The following is a 17,733-nucleotide window of genomic DNA, read 5'->3' as shown; positions in this document are numbered from 1 at the left end:
CATGCCAGTAGAAATAATTAGTATTTCTGTTTTGTGGGTTTTAATGCTCTTGTATAATGTTTTTCTTTGAGGTAAGTATTGTATAAGGAATTTTTCTATTTTCAATAAGAAAAAGCCCAGCCTGGAACAGCTTAAGTGAACAAAGGAGCTGTATCAACCCCTAAATTATACTCTAGAGGAACACGCTTTCAGATGCTCTCAAATTCCCCACCGAGAAGGATCTGTCTCCTCTCCCAGTCTCCCTCGCCACACACACACGAATCTTGTTCTTTGTGACTCTGGTAGCTTCAGGCTTCCCTTGGAGTTGGAAATGCTCTTGATGTTTTGTGTACTGCTTTCCCACTGCATCTTTCTGGAATTAGGTAGTCTCTCCCTGACTGTTTCCTACAGAAAAGAAAGAAGATTCTTTTTTTCCAGAAGGTCCTGGCCATTTCTCCTTCTGTCTCCTTAGCTCTGGGTGCAGCAGGAGCGGGGTGCATGCGGCTTCTCAGCAGAAAGTGGGGCAGAGCGGGTGCTTTCCACTGCTGGGGGGGTCACGGGGTCGGTGGGGAGAAAAGCTCCAGGGAGAAGAGGCGCTTGGGAATGGTAGGAAAGAAAGGTGCTAAGATACATTTTTAAACAATATCCCAAAGGTGAGAAACTAGGAACTGCAGAGCCTGCTGTGAGGGGAAGGCTATCTCGTGATGCTGACTTGAGGTGGACCATGAAGCTTGTGGCCCAGAATTAGGGACTGGAGACTCCAGGAGGTCCTGGAAGGTCTTGAACATGCTGGTGGGAAAAAAAACTGTGTTAAAGAAGACCAGAGACGGCAGGAGTGATGAGGGCGACCTGGACTTCTGGTCTAAGTGGTTGCAAGGGTTGTAACACAGTCTAATGTCAATGTCCTTGAAGCTTAGCAGAGAATTAGATTTAAGAGATGTCTGTAATACAACCAAATAAGTAGTAGAGAAATTGTACATTGAAACTAAAAGCTTCTGTGCCTCAAGCAACACACTAAAGAAAGTGAAGAGACAGCCCATACAATGGGAGACAATATTTGGAAATTGTATATCTGATCAGTTCAGGTCAGTCGCTCAGTGGTGTCTGACTCTTTGCGACCCCATGAATTGCAGCACGCCAGGCCTCCCTGTCCATCACCAACTCCTAGAGTTCACTCAGACTCATGTCCATTGAGTCAGTGATGCCATCCAGCCATCTCATCCTCTGTCGTCCCCTTCTCCTCCTGCCCCCAACCCCTCCCAGCATCAGAGTCTTTTCCAATGAGTCAATGAGGTTGCCAAAGTACTGGAGTTTCAGTTTTAGCATCATTCCTTCCAAAGAAATCCCAGGGTTGATCTCCTTCAGCATGGACTGGTTGGATTTCCTTGCAGTCCATGGGACTCTCAAGAGTCTTCTCCAATACCACAGTTCAAAAGCATCAATTCTTCAGCGTTCAGCTTTCTTTATAGTCCAGCTCTCATCCATACATGACCACTGGAAAAACCATAGCTTTGACTAGATTGACTTTTGTTGGCAGAGTACTGTCTCTGTTTTTTAATATGCTGTCTAGGTTGGTCATAACTTTTATTCCAAGGAGCAAATGTCTTTTAATTTCATGGCTGCAGTCACCATCTGCAGTGATTTGGGAGCCCCCCAAAATAGAGTCTGACACTATTTCCGCTGTTTCCCCATCGATTTCCCATGAAGTGATGGGACCAGATGCCATGATCTTAATTTTCTGAATGTTGAGCTTTAAGCTAACTTTTTCACTCTCCTCTTTCACTTTCATCAAGAGGCCTTTTAGTTCCTCTTCACTTTGTGCCATAAGGGTGGTGTCATCTGCCTATCTGAGGTTATTGATATTTCTCCCGGCAATCTTGATTCCAGCTTGTGCTTCTTCCAGTCCAGCGTTTCTCATAATGTACTCTGCATATAAGTTAAATAAGTAGGGTGATAATATACAGCGTTGACGTACTTCTTTTCCTATTTGGAACCAGTCTGTTGTTCCATGTCCAGTTCTAACTGTTGCTTCCTGACCTGCATATAGGTTTCTCAAGAGGCAGGTCAGGTGGTCTGGTATTCCCATCTCTTTCAGAATTTTCCACAGTTTATTGTGATCCACACAGTCAAAGGCTTTGGCATAGTCAATAAAGTAGAAATAGATGTTTTTCTGGAACTCTCTTGCTTTTTTGATGATCCAGCAGATGTTGGCGATTTGATCTCTGGTTCCTCTGCCTTTTCTAAAACCAGCTTGAACATCTGGAAGTTCACGGTTCACGTATTGCTGAAGCCTAGCTTGGAGAATTTTGAGCATTACTTTAATAGTGTATATCTGATAAGCGTCCACTTATCCAGAATACATAAATAACTCTTTACGACTGAACAACAAAAGTCAAACAAGTGATAAAACGGGCAAAGGATCTGAATGGATGCTTCTCCCAAGAAGACACTCAAGTGGCTAGTACACACATGAAGAACGCAGCACCATGAGTCATGGGGGGAGGCAGGTCAAACCACAGCAAGGGCCTTCCCGTCACCACCCTCAGGACGGCTGGAGTAGAGGTGCACCCTGCCGTCACCGGTCTGGCAGCTCCTGCAAATGCCAAGGGTCACCATGTGACAGTAGTTCCCCTCCTCAGAATATACCCACGGGAAAGCAGAGCTTAGGTCTACATGGAAATTTGTATCTAGGGGCTTACAGTTAAATTACTCAGTCATGTCCAACTCTTTGTGACCCCATGGACTGCAGCACGCCAGGCTTCCCTGTCCATCACCCACTCCCAGAGCTTACTCAAACTCATGTCCCTCGAATTGGTGATGCCATCCAACCATCTCATCCTCTATCGTTCCCTTCTCTTCCTGCCTTCAGTCTTTCCCAGCGTCAGGGTGTTTTCAAATGAGTCAGTTCTTCGCATCAGGTAGCCAAAGTATTGGAGTTTCAGCTTCAGCATCAGTCCTTCCAATGAATATTCAGGACTGATATCCTTTAGGATGGACTGGTTGGATCTCCTTGCAGTCCAAGGGACTCTCAAGAGTCTTCTCCAACACCACAGTTCAAAAGCATCAATTCTTTGGTACTCAGCTTTCTTTATAGTCCAACTCTCACATCCATACATGACCACTGGAAAAACCATAGCTTTGACTAGACGGGCCTTTGATGGCAACATAATGTCTCTGCTTTTTAATATGCTGCCTAGGTTAGTCATAGCTTTTCTTCCAAGGAGCACATGTCTTTTAATTTCATGGCTGCAGTCACCATCTTCAGTGATTTTGGAGCCCCCCAAAATAAAGTCTCTCACTGTCCATTGTTTCTGCATCTATTTTCCATGAAGTGATGGACCAGATGCCATGATCTTAGTTTTCTGAATGTTCAGTTTTAAGCCAACTTTTTCACTCCCGTCTTTCATTTCATCAAGAGGCTCTTTAGTTCTTTGCTTTCTGCCCTAAGGGTGGTGTCATCTGCATATCTAAAGTTATTGATATTTCTCCCAGCAATTTTGATCCCAGTTTATGCTTTATCCAGCTCGGCATTTCGCATGGTTTACTCTGCATAGAAGTTAAGTAAGCAGGGTGACAATATACAGCCTTGATGCATTCCTTTTCCAGTTTGGAACCAGTCTGTTGTTCCATGTCCAGTTCTAACTGTTGCTTCTTGACCTGCATACACGTTTCTCAAGAGGCAGGTCAGGTGGTCTGGTATTCCCATCTCTTTAAGAATTTTCCAGTTTGTTGCGATCCATATAGTCAAAAGCTTTGGCGTAGCCAATAAAGCAGAAGTAGATGTTTTTCTGGAATTCCCTTGCTTTTTCAATGATCCAGTAAATGTTGACAATTTGATCTCTGGTTCCTCTGCCTTTTTAAAATCCAGCTTGAACATCTGGAAGTTCATGGTTCAAATACTGTTGAAGCCTGGCTTGGAGAATTTTGAGCATTACTTTGCTAGTGTGTGAGATGAGTGCAATTGTGCGGTAGTTTGAGCATTCTTTGGCATTGCCTTTCTTTGGGACTGGAATGAAAACTGACCTTTTCCAGTCCTGTGGCCACTGCTGAGTTTTCCAAATTTGCTGGCATATTGAGTGTAGCACTTTCACAGCATCATCTTTCAGGATTTGAAACAGTTCAGCTGGAATTCCACCACCTCCACTAGTTTTGTTCATAGTGATGCTTCCTAAGGCCCACCTGACTTCACATTCCAGGATGTCTGGCTCTAGGTGAGTGATCACACCATTGTGGTTATCTGGGTCATGAATATCTTTTTTGTTTATTTCTTCCATGTATTCTTGACATTTCTTCTTAATATCTTCTGCTTCTGTTACATCCATGCCATTTCTGTCCTTTATTGTGCCCATCTTTGCATGAAATGTTCCATTGATATCTCTGATTTTCTTGACAAGATCTCTAGTCTTTCACATTCTTTGTTTTCCTCTATTTCTTTGCATTGTTCACTGAGGAAGGCTTTCTTGTCTCCCCTTGCTATTCTTTGGAACTCTGCATTCAAATGGGTATATCTTTCCTTTTCTCCTTTGCCTTTAGCTTCTCCAGGGGCTTTATTTCCATTCAGATTAGCAAAGAACATTATTTGAAATAGCCAAAAGGTGGCAACAACAAAGCTGGAATGTGTATCAGGAGGAGGTGGGTGATAAATTGTGGTTCACCCTGAGAGAGAGCATTGCTCAGCTGTAAGGAAGAGTTGGGAGTCTGACTCAAGTCCGAGATTGTCTGCTGATTTAATGATACCAAGGGTCTGGAAGAGGCAGATCCAGGAGCAGAAAGCCATGTCGCCATCAGTTGGGGAGGGGAAACCCCTTTGGACAGAGCTTTCGTGGTTGAGGAATATGTTGCGAACTCAGTGGCCCTGACGCTCTCCCAGCCTCCCTGGAGTGCATGTCGTGGCTGTGACTGTCCCTACGGTAAACACAAGGACACCCCATGGTTTCAGCTGAGGTGATGGGTCTCTGTTCCCTGCTGGATTGTGTGCTGCGGGCCCCATCTTATCTCTCTGCTTCCTCTCTCTTCCCTGCAGAACAATTTCTCACTTGCCTTGAAGCTGCTGAAGGAGCTGCACAGAGAGTCGAAAGCCCGGGAGGACTGGCTGGTGACGTGGGTGCAGGCCTACTGCCGGCTCAGCCATAGCCGGGCCCGGGCCCAGCGCCGGCCTGAGCAGCTGCGCACGGCACTCAGGACTGCGTCCCTGCTGGGTGCGAGCTGCTTTCCAGGCTGCGCGCGTTGTGGATCCTGCCTTCTCACCTCTCCTTTGTGCTGCGCTGACATTTGGGAACTCAGTTTTATAAAAATGTTTTAAAAGATAATTTTATTTATTTTTGGCTGTGCTGGGTCTTCATTACCACACGAGCTTTTTTCTAGTTGCCAAGGATGGGCTCTGGAGCACTCGGGCTTCAGTCATTGTGACATGTGGGCTCAGTAATTGTGTCTCCCTGGCTCTGGAGCACACGTTCAGTAGCTGTGGCCATGGGCTTTGCTACTCCTTGGCATGTGGAATCTTCTTGGCTCAGGGATGGGACCTGTGTCTCCTGCATTGGCAGGCAAATTCTTTACCACTGAGCCACCAGGGAAGCCCTGTAAAATTTTTATTAAATGTTTATTAGGTATTTGGAGCCAAGGTTCTTTGTATCCTAATAATACTATTAAATATGACTTTTGGAGCTTTTATTTCTCTAAAGTTGAAGTTTAAAATGTTTTTTTTAACACTTAGCTAAGTTTTGGGTTTAATAGTTTAATTATGACTATATTCTTTTAATTTGTGTTTTTACTGACTTCTAAAACATTTGTGTGTATGTAATCCAACAGCTGAGAACACATCACGCACAAGCACCCTGGCTTCCCGTGACCATCATGTCCTCCTGGGCACCACCTACCGGATCCTGGCTGATGCGCTCTGTGATGAGCCCACCTGCCTTGCTGAGATCGGGGAGAGTAAGGCCAGGAGTGTCGTGGAGCTGTCTGGGTCCAGCTCGGAGGATGCAGACAAGGTAGTGACACTGGGGACCTGAGCTCCTGGCGTCGTGTTTGTCCTGACCGTGACGGTTCTGCTGCACGAGAGCAGCATCAGGTCTCTCTGTGTGCTTTTAACACGTAGCTGGCAGTTACTCGCAACTGAGTTTGCCACTGGGCTAGTGACACCCTCCATGTGCTTCCTGTTCATTCAGATAACGCCTTTCCTTTAGTGTCAAGGATGAGGAGTCTGTGTTGATCCCTATGGACGGTTTTTCCATGCACTTTGCTGTAATCTTGCCACCCGTCATCATCCAGACGCCCCACTAGCTTGTGGGGAAAACCAGCTTTTCTACTTTTTTGTGTAGCGGCTGCTGTGTTGGCTTTTTTCAGGTGATTCTATATTATCAGTAATTCCCATGTGCTCCTCGTGTCTCTTGTGTCCCCAGCCCCTCCTCAGCCCCACTCTGGGGCCTAGGGGGCCCACCTCATGTTTGTTTTCAGGTCCCGAGGTTGTATGAGGCTTGTGTCTCTCTCCCGGTCTGGAACTAACAGCTTTGTGTTCACTGGTGGCCCATGGGGCCCAGGTAGGGAGGAGGGTCCTCAGGAAGCTCCGGGCCCACTCACAGCTTTTGGGGTCTCTGAATTCCAGGTTATGGCAGGTTTGTACCAGAGAGCATTCCACCACCTTTCTGAAGCCGTGCGGGCAGCAGAGGAGGAGGCTGGGCCCTCGGCACGGGGCCAGGGACCTACAGCCGGCGTGACCGTGGCTTACCTGACACTCGCCGAGTTCTGTGACCAGCAGCTCCGCAGGGAGGAGGAGGGCCTGTCTGGTGAGCCTCACGTTGTGTCAGCACATGGTTTGTCTGTTTGAGGGGCAGTGACATGGACACACCCTGTGGGCGGCCTGTGGCCGGTGGCAGGCTGTCTCTGTCCCTTCGTCTACTTACCTGACGTGAGCATGACCGGCTCCTGTGGCCGCCCTCCTTTTGCAGCCCAGGACTCAGACAGCTTCACCCAGGAGTAGGGGTCAGCCCCCGAGAGAAGCCCTCACACACGGCCCACTCCCCAGGCCGCATGCTCTTCTGCAGTAGTTGCTGCAGAGGGAACATGACGATTACAACGTGCAAGCCCTGGGAAGTGAGCCTCAGAGTCGGTCACTGTGTCTGCCTGGGGGTGGTGACCGCATCTCCCCTCTTCTGTCCCACTAGTCCTTGGGTCTGCAGAGCTGCTCACGTATCCAGCCCTTGTGGTGGACAAGATGCTGAAGGCATTGAAGTTTCACTCAAGCGAGGCGCGGCTGAAGTTCCCCCGGCTCCTGCAAATTGTTGCACGGTATCCAGAGGAGACGCTGGACCTTATGACCAGAGAGGTCAGTGTGTTCATTCCAGCAGCTGGAACCTGATAGAACTTACGTCCAGACATGCACCGTGTGTGGGGCATGGGTGATGGCTTTTCCTAACCACAGCTTTCTGCTCCATTCTAGAGTGTGTGTCAGTGAAACGCTGAGAGTGAGCTCCCAGGCCTCGTTTCCCTCTGGGGGTGTTGCTGTGAAGACTCTGTCTGCAGGGGCACCCCAGGGGCAGACAAGGGGCGAGGCTGGCACGTGGCCTCCTCTCCCTTGAGGGCCGAGCCTTGTCTGTAGCATCTGGGGCCTTAAGCTCAGCTCACTGTTTGGCAGCGCCACTTTCTGGCAGGGGATGTTTTGGGTGCCAGCCCATCACACCCTGCATCTAGGGGACACTGAGGTCTCCTGCGAACATCCCACTCCCCTGTTTATGTCCCGTGCCGGCCTCTCTGCGGGGGCTGTGTTGGGGCAAAAGGGAGGCAGGGTCCTCAGAGAGGCTCCTTAGTGACTTCTGTGGAGCTGTAACTGGAAAACTGGGCCAGGCTTTGAGTTGACAGTGTTCAGAAAGGGTGACACAATGCTGTTAGCTGAGCACAGCAAGCTTGTAGATGGTGCTGTCTCAGAACTCAGAGTCAGTTCTCTGCACTCTTGGGTGGGTGAGTATTTCATTAGGTTCAACACAGGAAATTAAGGTCAATTTAGTATGCAACACACAGGCGTTTTTCTTAAAGATAAGTTAAGAAATTTCAATAAGTTATGATTTTATTTTTCCCCAAATCATATTTACATATAATAAAGATGACATCTTGAGTTTGTATGGAAACAGACAGAGCGGTGGGTCTATATCAAGACCCTTGAGAGGGGCAACTGGCCTCATGCTGAGGGTTCCATAAGCTGCCTGCCCTCCCTCACTTTACAGCAATGTTTCAAGTGCATCAGATTTTATCCTGAAACAAATGGCTGGAAAAGCATTGGAGGAAAACCTGGGCGAAATTTTAAAATGATCTTGAAGTTGAGGGACAAAACCCAGGAGCTATAAAGGAAAATAATTTGACACTTCTATCGTTTAAAAAAAAAACAAAACCATATACAAAGTTTAAAAGGAAACTCAGAGAAAAATATTTGCAACACATAGTAGAGATGGAGATCAGTTGTCTCCGGTCTCCAAAACAGACTAATAAACAGGAGATGCTCACATGATTAAAGTATGTGAGGCCAAGAAGTGCAGGCTTCTAAAAATGAAACATGCAAATTACAATTAGATACTTTATTTCTCAGATTGACAATAAATTTTAAAAGTTGAGTGTCCTCAGTGTCGGAAAGGATTTTGGAAAAGACTTTTAGAGGTGAAAATTTGAAAAATCTTCTTGGAGGAAATCAGTGATTTTTACTGTTGTTAGTATTAAAGTAAGAAGGGATTTAGGAATTTCTCCTGTGGGCGTATAGCACAGGTACAAAGAGATAAACATGCAGGGATGAGCCCTGTAGGATTGTCTGGAAAGCAAGAACTGCAGGCACCCTAAAAGTTGATGATGGAGCACAAGGAAGATGACGTGGGATACAGTACAGCTGGTGGAAGGAACGACGTAAATCTAAGGAGGACTGCAGCCATGAAATTAAAAGATGCTTACTCCTTGGAAGAAAAGTTATGACCAACCTAGATAGTATATTTAAAAGCAGAGACATTACTTTGCCAACAAAGGTCCATCTAGTCAAGGCTATGGTTTTTCCAGTGGTCATGTATGGATGTGAGAGTTGGACTGTGAAGAAAGCTGAGAGCCGAAGAATTGATGCTTTTGAACTGTGGTGTTGGAGAAGACTCTTGAGAGTCCCTTGGACTGCAAGGAGATCCAACCAGTCCATTCTGAAGGAGATCAACCCTGGGATTTCTTTGGAAGGAATGATGCTAAAGCTGAAGCTCCAGTACTTTGGCCACCTCATGTGAAGAGTTGACTCATTGGAAAAGACTCTGATGCTGGGAAGGATTGGGGGCAGGAGGAGAAGGGGACGACCCAGGATGAGATGGCTGGATGGCATCACTGACTCGATGGACGTGAGTCTGAGTGAACTCCGGGAGATGGTGATGGACAGGGAGGCCTGGCGTGCTGCGATTCATGGGGTCGCAAAGAGTCGGACATGACTGAGCGACTGAACTGAACTGAACTGAAGGAGAATCAGCAATAGCAGTTCTGTCTGCTTCCATTCTTATAAAGAAAGGGGCCCTGTGAGTGACCAGAGAAGGCTCGTGGCGAGTCAGAACCGAAAGGGCAGGAGAAGGCCAACCTCTGTCAGTGCGTCTGTCTGCTTTTACGCTGACAATCGCAAATGCAGCTGTGCTTTGATGTTGGACACACAGCCCCTGTGTAGGGAAGGAACATTAAATGTCCTGCTCTGTGTTGCAGATCTCTTCTGTCCCTTGCTGGGAGTTCATTGGCTGGATTAGCCACATGCTGCCCTTGCTGGACAAGGAGGAGGCGGTTGCCATCCAGCGCACCGTGGAGGACATTGCCGACCACTACCCGCAGGCCATCGTCTACCCGTTCATGATTAGTAGCGAAAGCTACTGCTTCAGAGACACTTCTGCTGGTCATAAAAACAAGGAGTTTGTGGCCAGGTGACACAGAAAAATTAGGTTGCTCAAACACTGAAAGGTTGTAAAAATGATTGTGGGCCAAGCAGACACACAGATGCTTGTTTGTCCTCAGATGAGTTAGGGCTGCCCTGGGGCGAGAGGCCTGGGCGTCTATAGGCTGGGTGCATCCACCTGTGTGTTATTTGCTGTAGAATGTCTTTCCTTTTGTAAGCACAGTTCATCTTACAGTGTTAGTCAGGAGAGGGTTGTGCTAAATGCTAGTGATCTCTTGGTTGAGACAGACTCAAGATGCATTCTGAAATCAGTTCCTGAAGTTGTTCTGAAATTGAAAGTCTCTGGGAAGCCGCTCTTAATTAGGACTCACAAAATAGCCCAGATGTTATCCTTTTGGCTTCTTTAGTTGATTTGTGAGTGAGTACACAGGCAGTTGTGTTTCACTTTAGAAAGAGGACTTTGGTAGACAACAGTATTGTAGCCGCCTTTCAGTGTCAGGAGCTGACGTGCCTAGTTATTTAGAGTGGTGAGCTTCTGAGTGGCAGTGTGGGGGAGCGCAGTGCCCTGATGGGCTGGCCACGCACCCACCGCCCTGTGATGCCTACCGCCCTGTGGCACCCACCTCTGTCTCAGCAGAGGCAGCTGTAGCGTGATCAGTTCCTTAGAAAGAGAAGTTGCAGGTTTGTTGAGAAAGGGACCCTTTAACCACAGAAACTGTATGTGTCAGCTTGTGTGCATCAGAATGTTGAGGATTTGCTTTCACTTCATCTTTCTTTCTTTTTTAATAGTATCTGTCTTTAAAAAAAAAAAAGTTCATTTACTTATTTGGCTACACTGGGTCTTAGTTGCGGCATGTGAGATCATGTTTCCTGACCAGGGATTGAACCCCAGACCCGTCGCATTGGAAGCACAGTATCTTAGCCCCTTGTCCCACCAGGGAAGTCCCTGTTTTAATTTTTAAATTGCTCCTTCTCTGAACTAGGTAGCTGGTTAAATATTTTCTTATATATAAATATAGTTATATACATATAAACATTGTTGGCCTTGATCTTTGGAAGATGTTTGAGCACCTAAACTTTAATTTTTGTAACAGGATTAAAGCTAAGCTGGATCGAGAAGGCGTGGTTCAGGATTTCATTAACGCCCTGGAGCAGCTCTCCAACCCTGAGATGCTTTTTAAGGTGAGGTGACAGCTCCTGGCATAACACACGGAACTCAGTGAGACTTGCCTGTGGTCCCACTTGACATGTCTTTTTCTGTGTAGGACTGGATGGAAGATGTTAAGGTTGAACTAGGGAAAACACCTGTGGATAAAAAGAACATTCAGAGAATGTATGAGAGGATGCACGCAGCCCTGGGAGATGCACAGGCTCCTGGCCTTGGGAGTTTCCGAAGGAGGTTTATCCAGGTACGTGGATGGCAGGCTCCTCGAGATTACAGAGTCGTGTGGAGACCAGGGCTTATACTTGCTGGTTCGTTGATAATTCTGGTTTTAAAATGTCTGTTGAACTTATAAACTTTCGTTAGATCTGTGACTTTCTGGTAGACATTGATGGCATGTTTTTAGGTCAGATAGTGGCACGTTTATTATATTCTGTTCTTCGTGGCTAGCTTCTTAGACGTAAAGGTTAAGTGTGGTTTAATCTTCTTGGTTCTCAGAGTGATCCTGGATACCACACACGCCTGTACCATTGCCACTCAGAATCCCAGATGGCAGGTGGGCGGACTGCAAGGCTGGCAGGGTTCAGCAGAACTTGGGTGTGAGGTCAGGCAGGGGCTGGCCCAGGGTCGACCAGATAGGGCGGCAGAGTAGGTACTGCAAGTGGTCACGGAGCAGCCTTCCAAGGAGAGGAGGGGCCCACCCGCTGCTCCTGGGGAGGGCTCCTACAGGGTCACACCCAGGTCGTGCCCGTTGTCACTCTGCACACTGGGTGTCCTTTCCCTCCTGCTGAGCCCGTCAGCTCTGACCCAGAAACTCTGGCCCGACTGGGTTGAGCACAGCCCACTGCCCACCTGGGCAGAGCCCCTATAGAAAGAAACCTTGCTGCAGCTCCAGCCACGGTTTGTCCTGAGGTTGGTTTCTATTACCTGGGACCATCCATCTAGAACTTTCTACTTCATTACAAATCAACACTTAATTTGCATCAATTAAAAGGATAATCCACCAGAATAGGGTTGAAACATTCAAGGAAAGTGAAACTATTGATTAAAGGCACAGGAAAAAAAAAGCAATGTAACTGAGTACCTATTTGTTATAAAGATTTGTAAACCTAGAACCTTTCCAGGAGTTCAACTTCACATTAATATTAAAGATAAAAAAAAAAAGATAAATTAGATGGACATGTATAGACTACTGTGTATACAATAGGTAACTGTCGAGAACCAACGATATGGCATAGGGAACTCTCCCCAATGCTCTGTGGTGATGGCAGAAACTAACACTGTGAAGCAACTGTACTCCAATAAAAAAATTTTTTTTTTAATTTAAGGTAAGTTTAATATTATTTTCAGGCTTTTGGAAAGGAATTTGATAAACACTTTGGGAGAGGAGGCTCTAAACTCCCAGGCATGAAGCTCCAAGACTTCTGTGCCATCACTGGCTCGCTACTGGGAAGGATGTCCAGGGCCTCAAATGCGCCGGGGAACCTGAGGGAATGTTCTCCCTGGATGAGCAACTTCAGGGTGGAATTCCTGAGAGCGGAACTGGAGGTCCCTGGTGAGTTCACCTGTGGGCAGACAGCATGGCGCTAGAAAGAGTCGGGCCAGAGCAAGAGCCTCTGTTTCTAAGAGGGTGAGATCAGAATCATAACAGTTTTCTTTCTTTTTTTGAAAAGATTTTAAATTGCACATGTTTTTCATCATCAGGAAAATCTGTAGTTTCTGTGATCAGTACACTTAACCACATTACAAGTCCCATCCCATTCCTGAGGACGTGTGCTCAGCTGGCCCCTGCTATGTCATGGCAGCTGGTAATGTCCTCTGAATCTGCCCACGCACTGCCCTGCAGAACTTTTTTTCAGAAATAAAATTCAGGCAACCCCCCGAGATGCTGTGTGTTTTATTCCAGCCCCTGCAGCAGAGCACATCAAGGTGGGTGGCTGCATTGTAAGTGACGCGTTGTAAGTGCTGCGTTTATACCACACCGTGCAGTGGGGTCCTGTCTAAGAAACAGAGTACATACAAAAGTTAAAACACACTGTTTCTGAAAAACGCCATCTCCTGACAACTCAGGGCCGTCACCAAGCCTCCATTTGTGAAAACGGCAGTGTCTCCAGAGCAGTAAGATGCAGTGTGCCTGCACCCCACTCCTCGGGAGATGTGCTGGTTCCACCTGAAGTGAGGGGGTGATGGCACCTGACATGCCGTCAGGAGGGGCTGACACTGCAGGCAGGCGGCAGCGTGCTGGCCACATGTGGGCACCGTGTGATCCTCACGTCCCTTCTTCCCCCTGGAATTTGCCAGACAAAAAATTTTACAGTACAGTGACTTGTATCCTTACTCCAGTGGGGGAAAAAAACAGATGTGGAGAAAGACTTTTCTTTGTTGTTATTAACAGCTATGCATCCCAGACCGTGAGTTTCAGGAACATTGAAGCATAGCCTCCTGATACACAACCTGACTGAAATCAGGGCTGAGGTGGAGGGCTCGCCCAGCCCTGTCTCCCCATTTGCTTCTGCTCCACCAAATAGGAAGCAGCATCCATTAGTCAAATGAGAAATAACAGCATTTTAGAAAAATACATCCACTGAAAATTTTGAGTAAAATTTTTTCTCGTGTTAGACTGGGTGTGGGGGATGAAGGGGGGTGTGAAGTGCATGCGCTGTCCCCGCAGCATCTGAGGCGGCTCTGTGTCCCTCCCAGGTCAGTACGATGGCAGAAGCAAACCAATGCCTGAACACCACGCACGGATCGCAGGCTTCGACGAGCGGGTAGGTGCCAGTTCCACCAGCTCCATGGCCGGGGTCAGCCCCTCAGTTCACTCCCCTCCTTGGTCTCAGGCGCGTGGAGTTCTCTGAGAGTTGTGTTACGAGTTTCCTGATGGAATTTACTGAGCTTAATGTATGTTTTAATTTCAGTCATGTGTAAGGGTCTAGTAGACTTGAGGCATCAGCTCTGTGTGTGTCCATTATAGACGTAACGCAAGTGGACATGTCATGTGGCTTGTTCACAAGCACACATGTGTGTCAGTGTAACTCGTAATCAGGGCAGCCAGGGGCCCCACAACCTGTCTGTCACCAACCTGCATCCCTCTGGGGACAAGACCCGGGCCACCTGGTCTCTCAGCTGCACCTGAAGATGCTGTTCAATCTCTAAAGGTGAAAGTGATGGCCTCGATCAGGAAACCCAAGCGCATTGTGATCCGCGGCCACGATGAACGGGAGTATCCCTTCCTGGTGAAGGGCGGCGAGGATCTGCGGCAAGACCACCGCATCCAGCAGCTGCTCCAGGTCATGAACAGCATCCTGGCCCACGATGCTGCCTGCGGCCAGAGGGGCCTGCAAATGACCACCTACCACGTGGTGCCCATGACCTCCAGGTGCGGCTGCCCCTCTGCAGTGGGGGGGTGCAGTTCCCCTCTGTGGGCGGGGACAGGGACAGCGCAGGATTCAGGTGTCACAGGACAGAGACCAGCAGCACAGACTGCTCTGCTGTGAGGCTCCTGCTTGAGAAGGAAGCGAAGGCAGAGCTGTTTTATAGAGAAGGCCAGCAGTGGGGCTCATGACTGTACCTTCCTTTCAGGCTGGGGCTAATCGAATGGATTGAAAACACCTGCACATTGAAGGAACTACTACTGAGCAGCATGTCACGGGAGGAGAAGAAAGCCTACACCAGGTGACCTTAGGCCCAGGGCCCATCTCCCACTCCACCTGGCCACCCCAGCCCACTGCCCCCCTCCCCGGGCAGGGCTCCTCCACCCTCTGCTTCCAGGGATGTTTTCACGCCCTTTTCATTACTGCCCTGCCCAGCCTGTGTTTCAGTCTGCCTCTAGGTGGGTGAAGATGACCTGGAGTCAAGGTTTCTAAGCAATCACTCAGTTATTCAGTCATATCTGACTGTTTGCAGCCCTGTGGACTGCAGCACTCCAGGCTTCCTTGTCCATGACTATCTCCTGGAGTTTGCTCAGACTCATGTCCATTGAGTCAGTGGTGCCATCTAACCATCTCATCCTCTGCCTCCCGCTTCTCCTCCTAAGCAATAGCTGCATATATTTTATCACAATTTTAAAAATAGAATTAACCTTGAACAAAAAGAAAAGTGTTTGAAGAAGATAAAGCAAATACTAAGATTTCAGCTAACATTTAGTTATGGATTTTCTGTGGCACCATTCTCAGTTTTTACTGTGTATGAAGTTATTTTTTACCAAAACTTACACAGTGAGTACTACTGTCTCCTCTGTGCAGACAAAGCAGCTGAGGCTGGAGAGGTGAGGTGTCCCTGGTGTGGAAGGGGTGCAGGTCAGAGACTGCTGGGCACAGGTGGGTGACTGGTGGGTGTAGGTCGGTGCAGGAGGATGTAGGTTAGAGTATGTGAGTGACTGGTGGGTGTAGGTGGGTGACCGGTGGGTGTAGGTTAGCGCAGGAGGGTGCCTGGTGGGTATAGGTTAGTACATGTGGGTGACTGGGAGGTGTAGGTTAGTGTGTGACTGGCTGGTGCAGGTGGGTACAGGTTAGTGCAGGTAGGGGACTGGTGTTGAGTTCCAGGTCAAGATACAACAACTTTATACTTTCCTTTATCCTTTTATATTTTCCAAGTTTTTTATAATAAATATATTTCTGTAATCAGTAATTTAAAAAAAAATTGTTCCTTGTTTCTGTAAAGAAGGGAAAGAACAGCGTGGCTTACAGCCATTTTGAAGCGGGAGTCAGGAGTTTGGGGACCAGCGGGAGGATGGCAGGGAGGAGACGATCGTAAAAGGCCTCAGGCCTCTCCCCCTCCTCAGAGCATTTGCGTAGGAGAGCGCTCTCACCCAGGGACGGGAGCCTGGTGGGCTGCCGTCTAGGGGGTCGCATAGCGTGGAACATGACTGAAGTGACTTAGCAGCAGCAGCAGCAGCAGCAGCGCTCTCACTGCCTCTTTCTTAACATAGGAGCACTGCTCTTTTCAGACTCTCACGCCTGGGTAGTAGTTGCTACATAGTGTTTACCCACTTTAAATTCCAATCACTGGAGTCCTTTGCCTGAAATGACTCCTGCTGTCCCTGGAGGACTGCGCCCGGGGTCAGGGATCTGCTCTAGAATCTACTAACGCACAGTGAGCCCGGCTGGCCCCACGGCCCCACTTGTAAGGAGAGAAAGTGTGAAAAGCACACGGTACACAGATGTCCATGGAGTGTAAAGTACTTTTCAAATTGGGTTTCCCTAGTGGCTCATCTGGTAAAGAACCCGCCTGCAATGTGGGAGACCTGGGTTCGATCCCTGGGTTGGGAAGATCCCCTAGAGAAGGGAAAAACTACCCATTCTAGTGCTCTGGCCTGGAGAATTCTGTGGACTGTATAGTCCATGGGGTCGCAGAGTCAGACATGACTGAGTGACTTTCACTTTCAAATAGGAATCATATAAATTAGTTCCCATTACCTTTTTAAAACGGCCCCCTATTCCTAAAATCCTTGCTATTTTTTCCTTAATTTGTACGTTGCAATTTTCCTGCCTACACATTTTTGTCCAGTTGTAACTGGGAGAGAATTTAGATTGAAATCATCTCTTCCTGAAATTAACCTAGTGGCAGCTCAGAAAAGCTTCACCTGAAGTGATTTAATTACTAAGTAGCACATGTAACCCTGTTTCCTCTTCAGCTTTTGATACAAACCCCAAAGTGGTTCTACAAGGACCACGGTGTTTCCACCTGTTCAGACACTGCCTTCTGTCTGTGAAGCATCACTGAAAGCAGCTTTTCAAATTGAGCTCAACTCCATCGTCATTTAAGAAAATGCTTTTTTGCACTTACTATGGATTTTGTCTATATTTCCTTATTGGAAATGTTTTTTTAAAAATGTGTGGCACACTCCAGTACTGTTGCCTGGAAAATCCCATGGACAGAGGATCCTGGTAGGGTACAGTCCATGGGGTTGCAAAGAGTCGGACACGACTGAGCGACTTCACTTCACTTTAAAACCCTGCTCCCGTCTGCAGTATGAAAAACTTCCATGACTACTCCAAATTTGGCACATTCTCGTAGAATGAAAGTTCACTGTAAACAATTAAGTGCTTGGTTCTCTGCTACTCAAATTTAAATTAAAAAAAAAAAATGTGTGGCAATGTTTAAATAATGAAGCAGACAGTGTGCCATCAACAAGTAATTTGTGGCTGTTTAGTTTGTTAGTGACTGGCCTGCTGTGAACAGGTTGTGTGTGGTGCTGCCGTCCTGCTGGGAGGGGTCCCCCCTCCCCGGGGCCTTCGGGACCATATGCCTGCTTCATCAGCTCATCTTCCTCTGTGTGAAGCGGGATGTCACTTGTATCTGGTGGTCTATCCCTGCATTTTTGCACAGGAAGTAGCCATGGGTTTTGAGGAGTGATTCAGAATGAATAGTGGTATGTTGAAGTTCTTGGCCCAGGGTGGCAGGAATGCAGTGTTAATATTAAATATGATTTAAGTCATATTTGTTTTTCCTGCCTCTTCAGTACTTTGCAGTGAGTCCCTGCTGGTGGGCCTCTGAAGTCAGCTGCCCTCGATACCTTCCTAACATTGGTTCTCTTTCTCCTGCATGTTAGTGACCCCCGGGCGCCTGCATCTGAGTACAGAGAATGGCTGATCACGATGGTGGGAAAGTGTGACCCTGGGGCCTATCCCCTCATGTTCAAGTACGTGGTACTCTCATCCCCTCGTTCCAACTAGTTCATCCTTCTCAAAGTTGTACATTCACTTTG

General features: G+C 47.6%; 1 protein-coding gene across 2 annotated transcripts in view; it reads left to right on the top strand.

Moving 5' to 3' along the window:
• PRKDC (protein kinase, DNA-activated, catalytic subunit) overlaps nt 1-17,733 on the top strand; it is a 129,835-nt gene that overhangs the window by 106,905 nt on the left and 5,197 nt on the right. The window contains exons 70-81 of one of the 2 annotated variants that reach the window (XM_069599970.1): nt 5,003-5,177; nt 5,788-5,969; nt 6,584-6,764; nt 7,143-7,303; nt 9,682-9,893; nt 10,960-11,047; nt 11,131-11,274; nt 12,378-12,582; nt 13,728-13,795; nt 14,183-14,403; nt 14,607-14,699; nt 17,578-17,667. In XM_069599970.1, the coding sequence (XP_069456071.1) occupies nt 5,003-5,177; nt 5,788-5,969; nt 6,584-6,764; nt 7,143-7,303; nt 9,682-9,893; nt 10,960-11,047; nt 11,131-11,274; nt 12,378-12,582; nt 13,728-13,795; nt 14,183-14,403; nt 14,607-14,699; nt 17,578-17,667 (1,820 nt within the window). Of the gene's footprint in view, nt 1-5,002; nt 5,178-5,787; nt 5,970-6,583; nt 6,765-7,142; nt 7,304-9,681; nt 9,894-10,959; nt 11,048-11,130; nt 11,275-12,377; nt 12,583-13,727; nt 13,796-14,182; nt 14,404-14,606; nt 14,700-15,268; nt 15,373-17,577; nt 17,668-17,733 lie in introns of those variants that run through there. The other variant, XM_069599971.1, reaches the window with a different exon arrangement.

This window comes from Ovis canadensis, chromosome 9, assembly GCF_042477335.2.
Source record: "Ovis canadensis isolate MfBH-ARS-UI-01 breed Bighorn chromosome 9, ARS-UI_OviCan_v2, whole genome shotgun sequence".
Lineage (NCBI taxonomy): Eukaryota > Metazoa > Chordata > Mammalia > Artiodactyla > Bovidae > Ovis > Ovis canadensis.
This window is presented reverse-complemented; position numbering and strand designations above follow the sequence as displayed.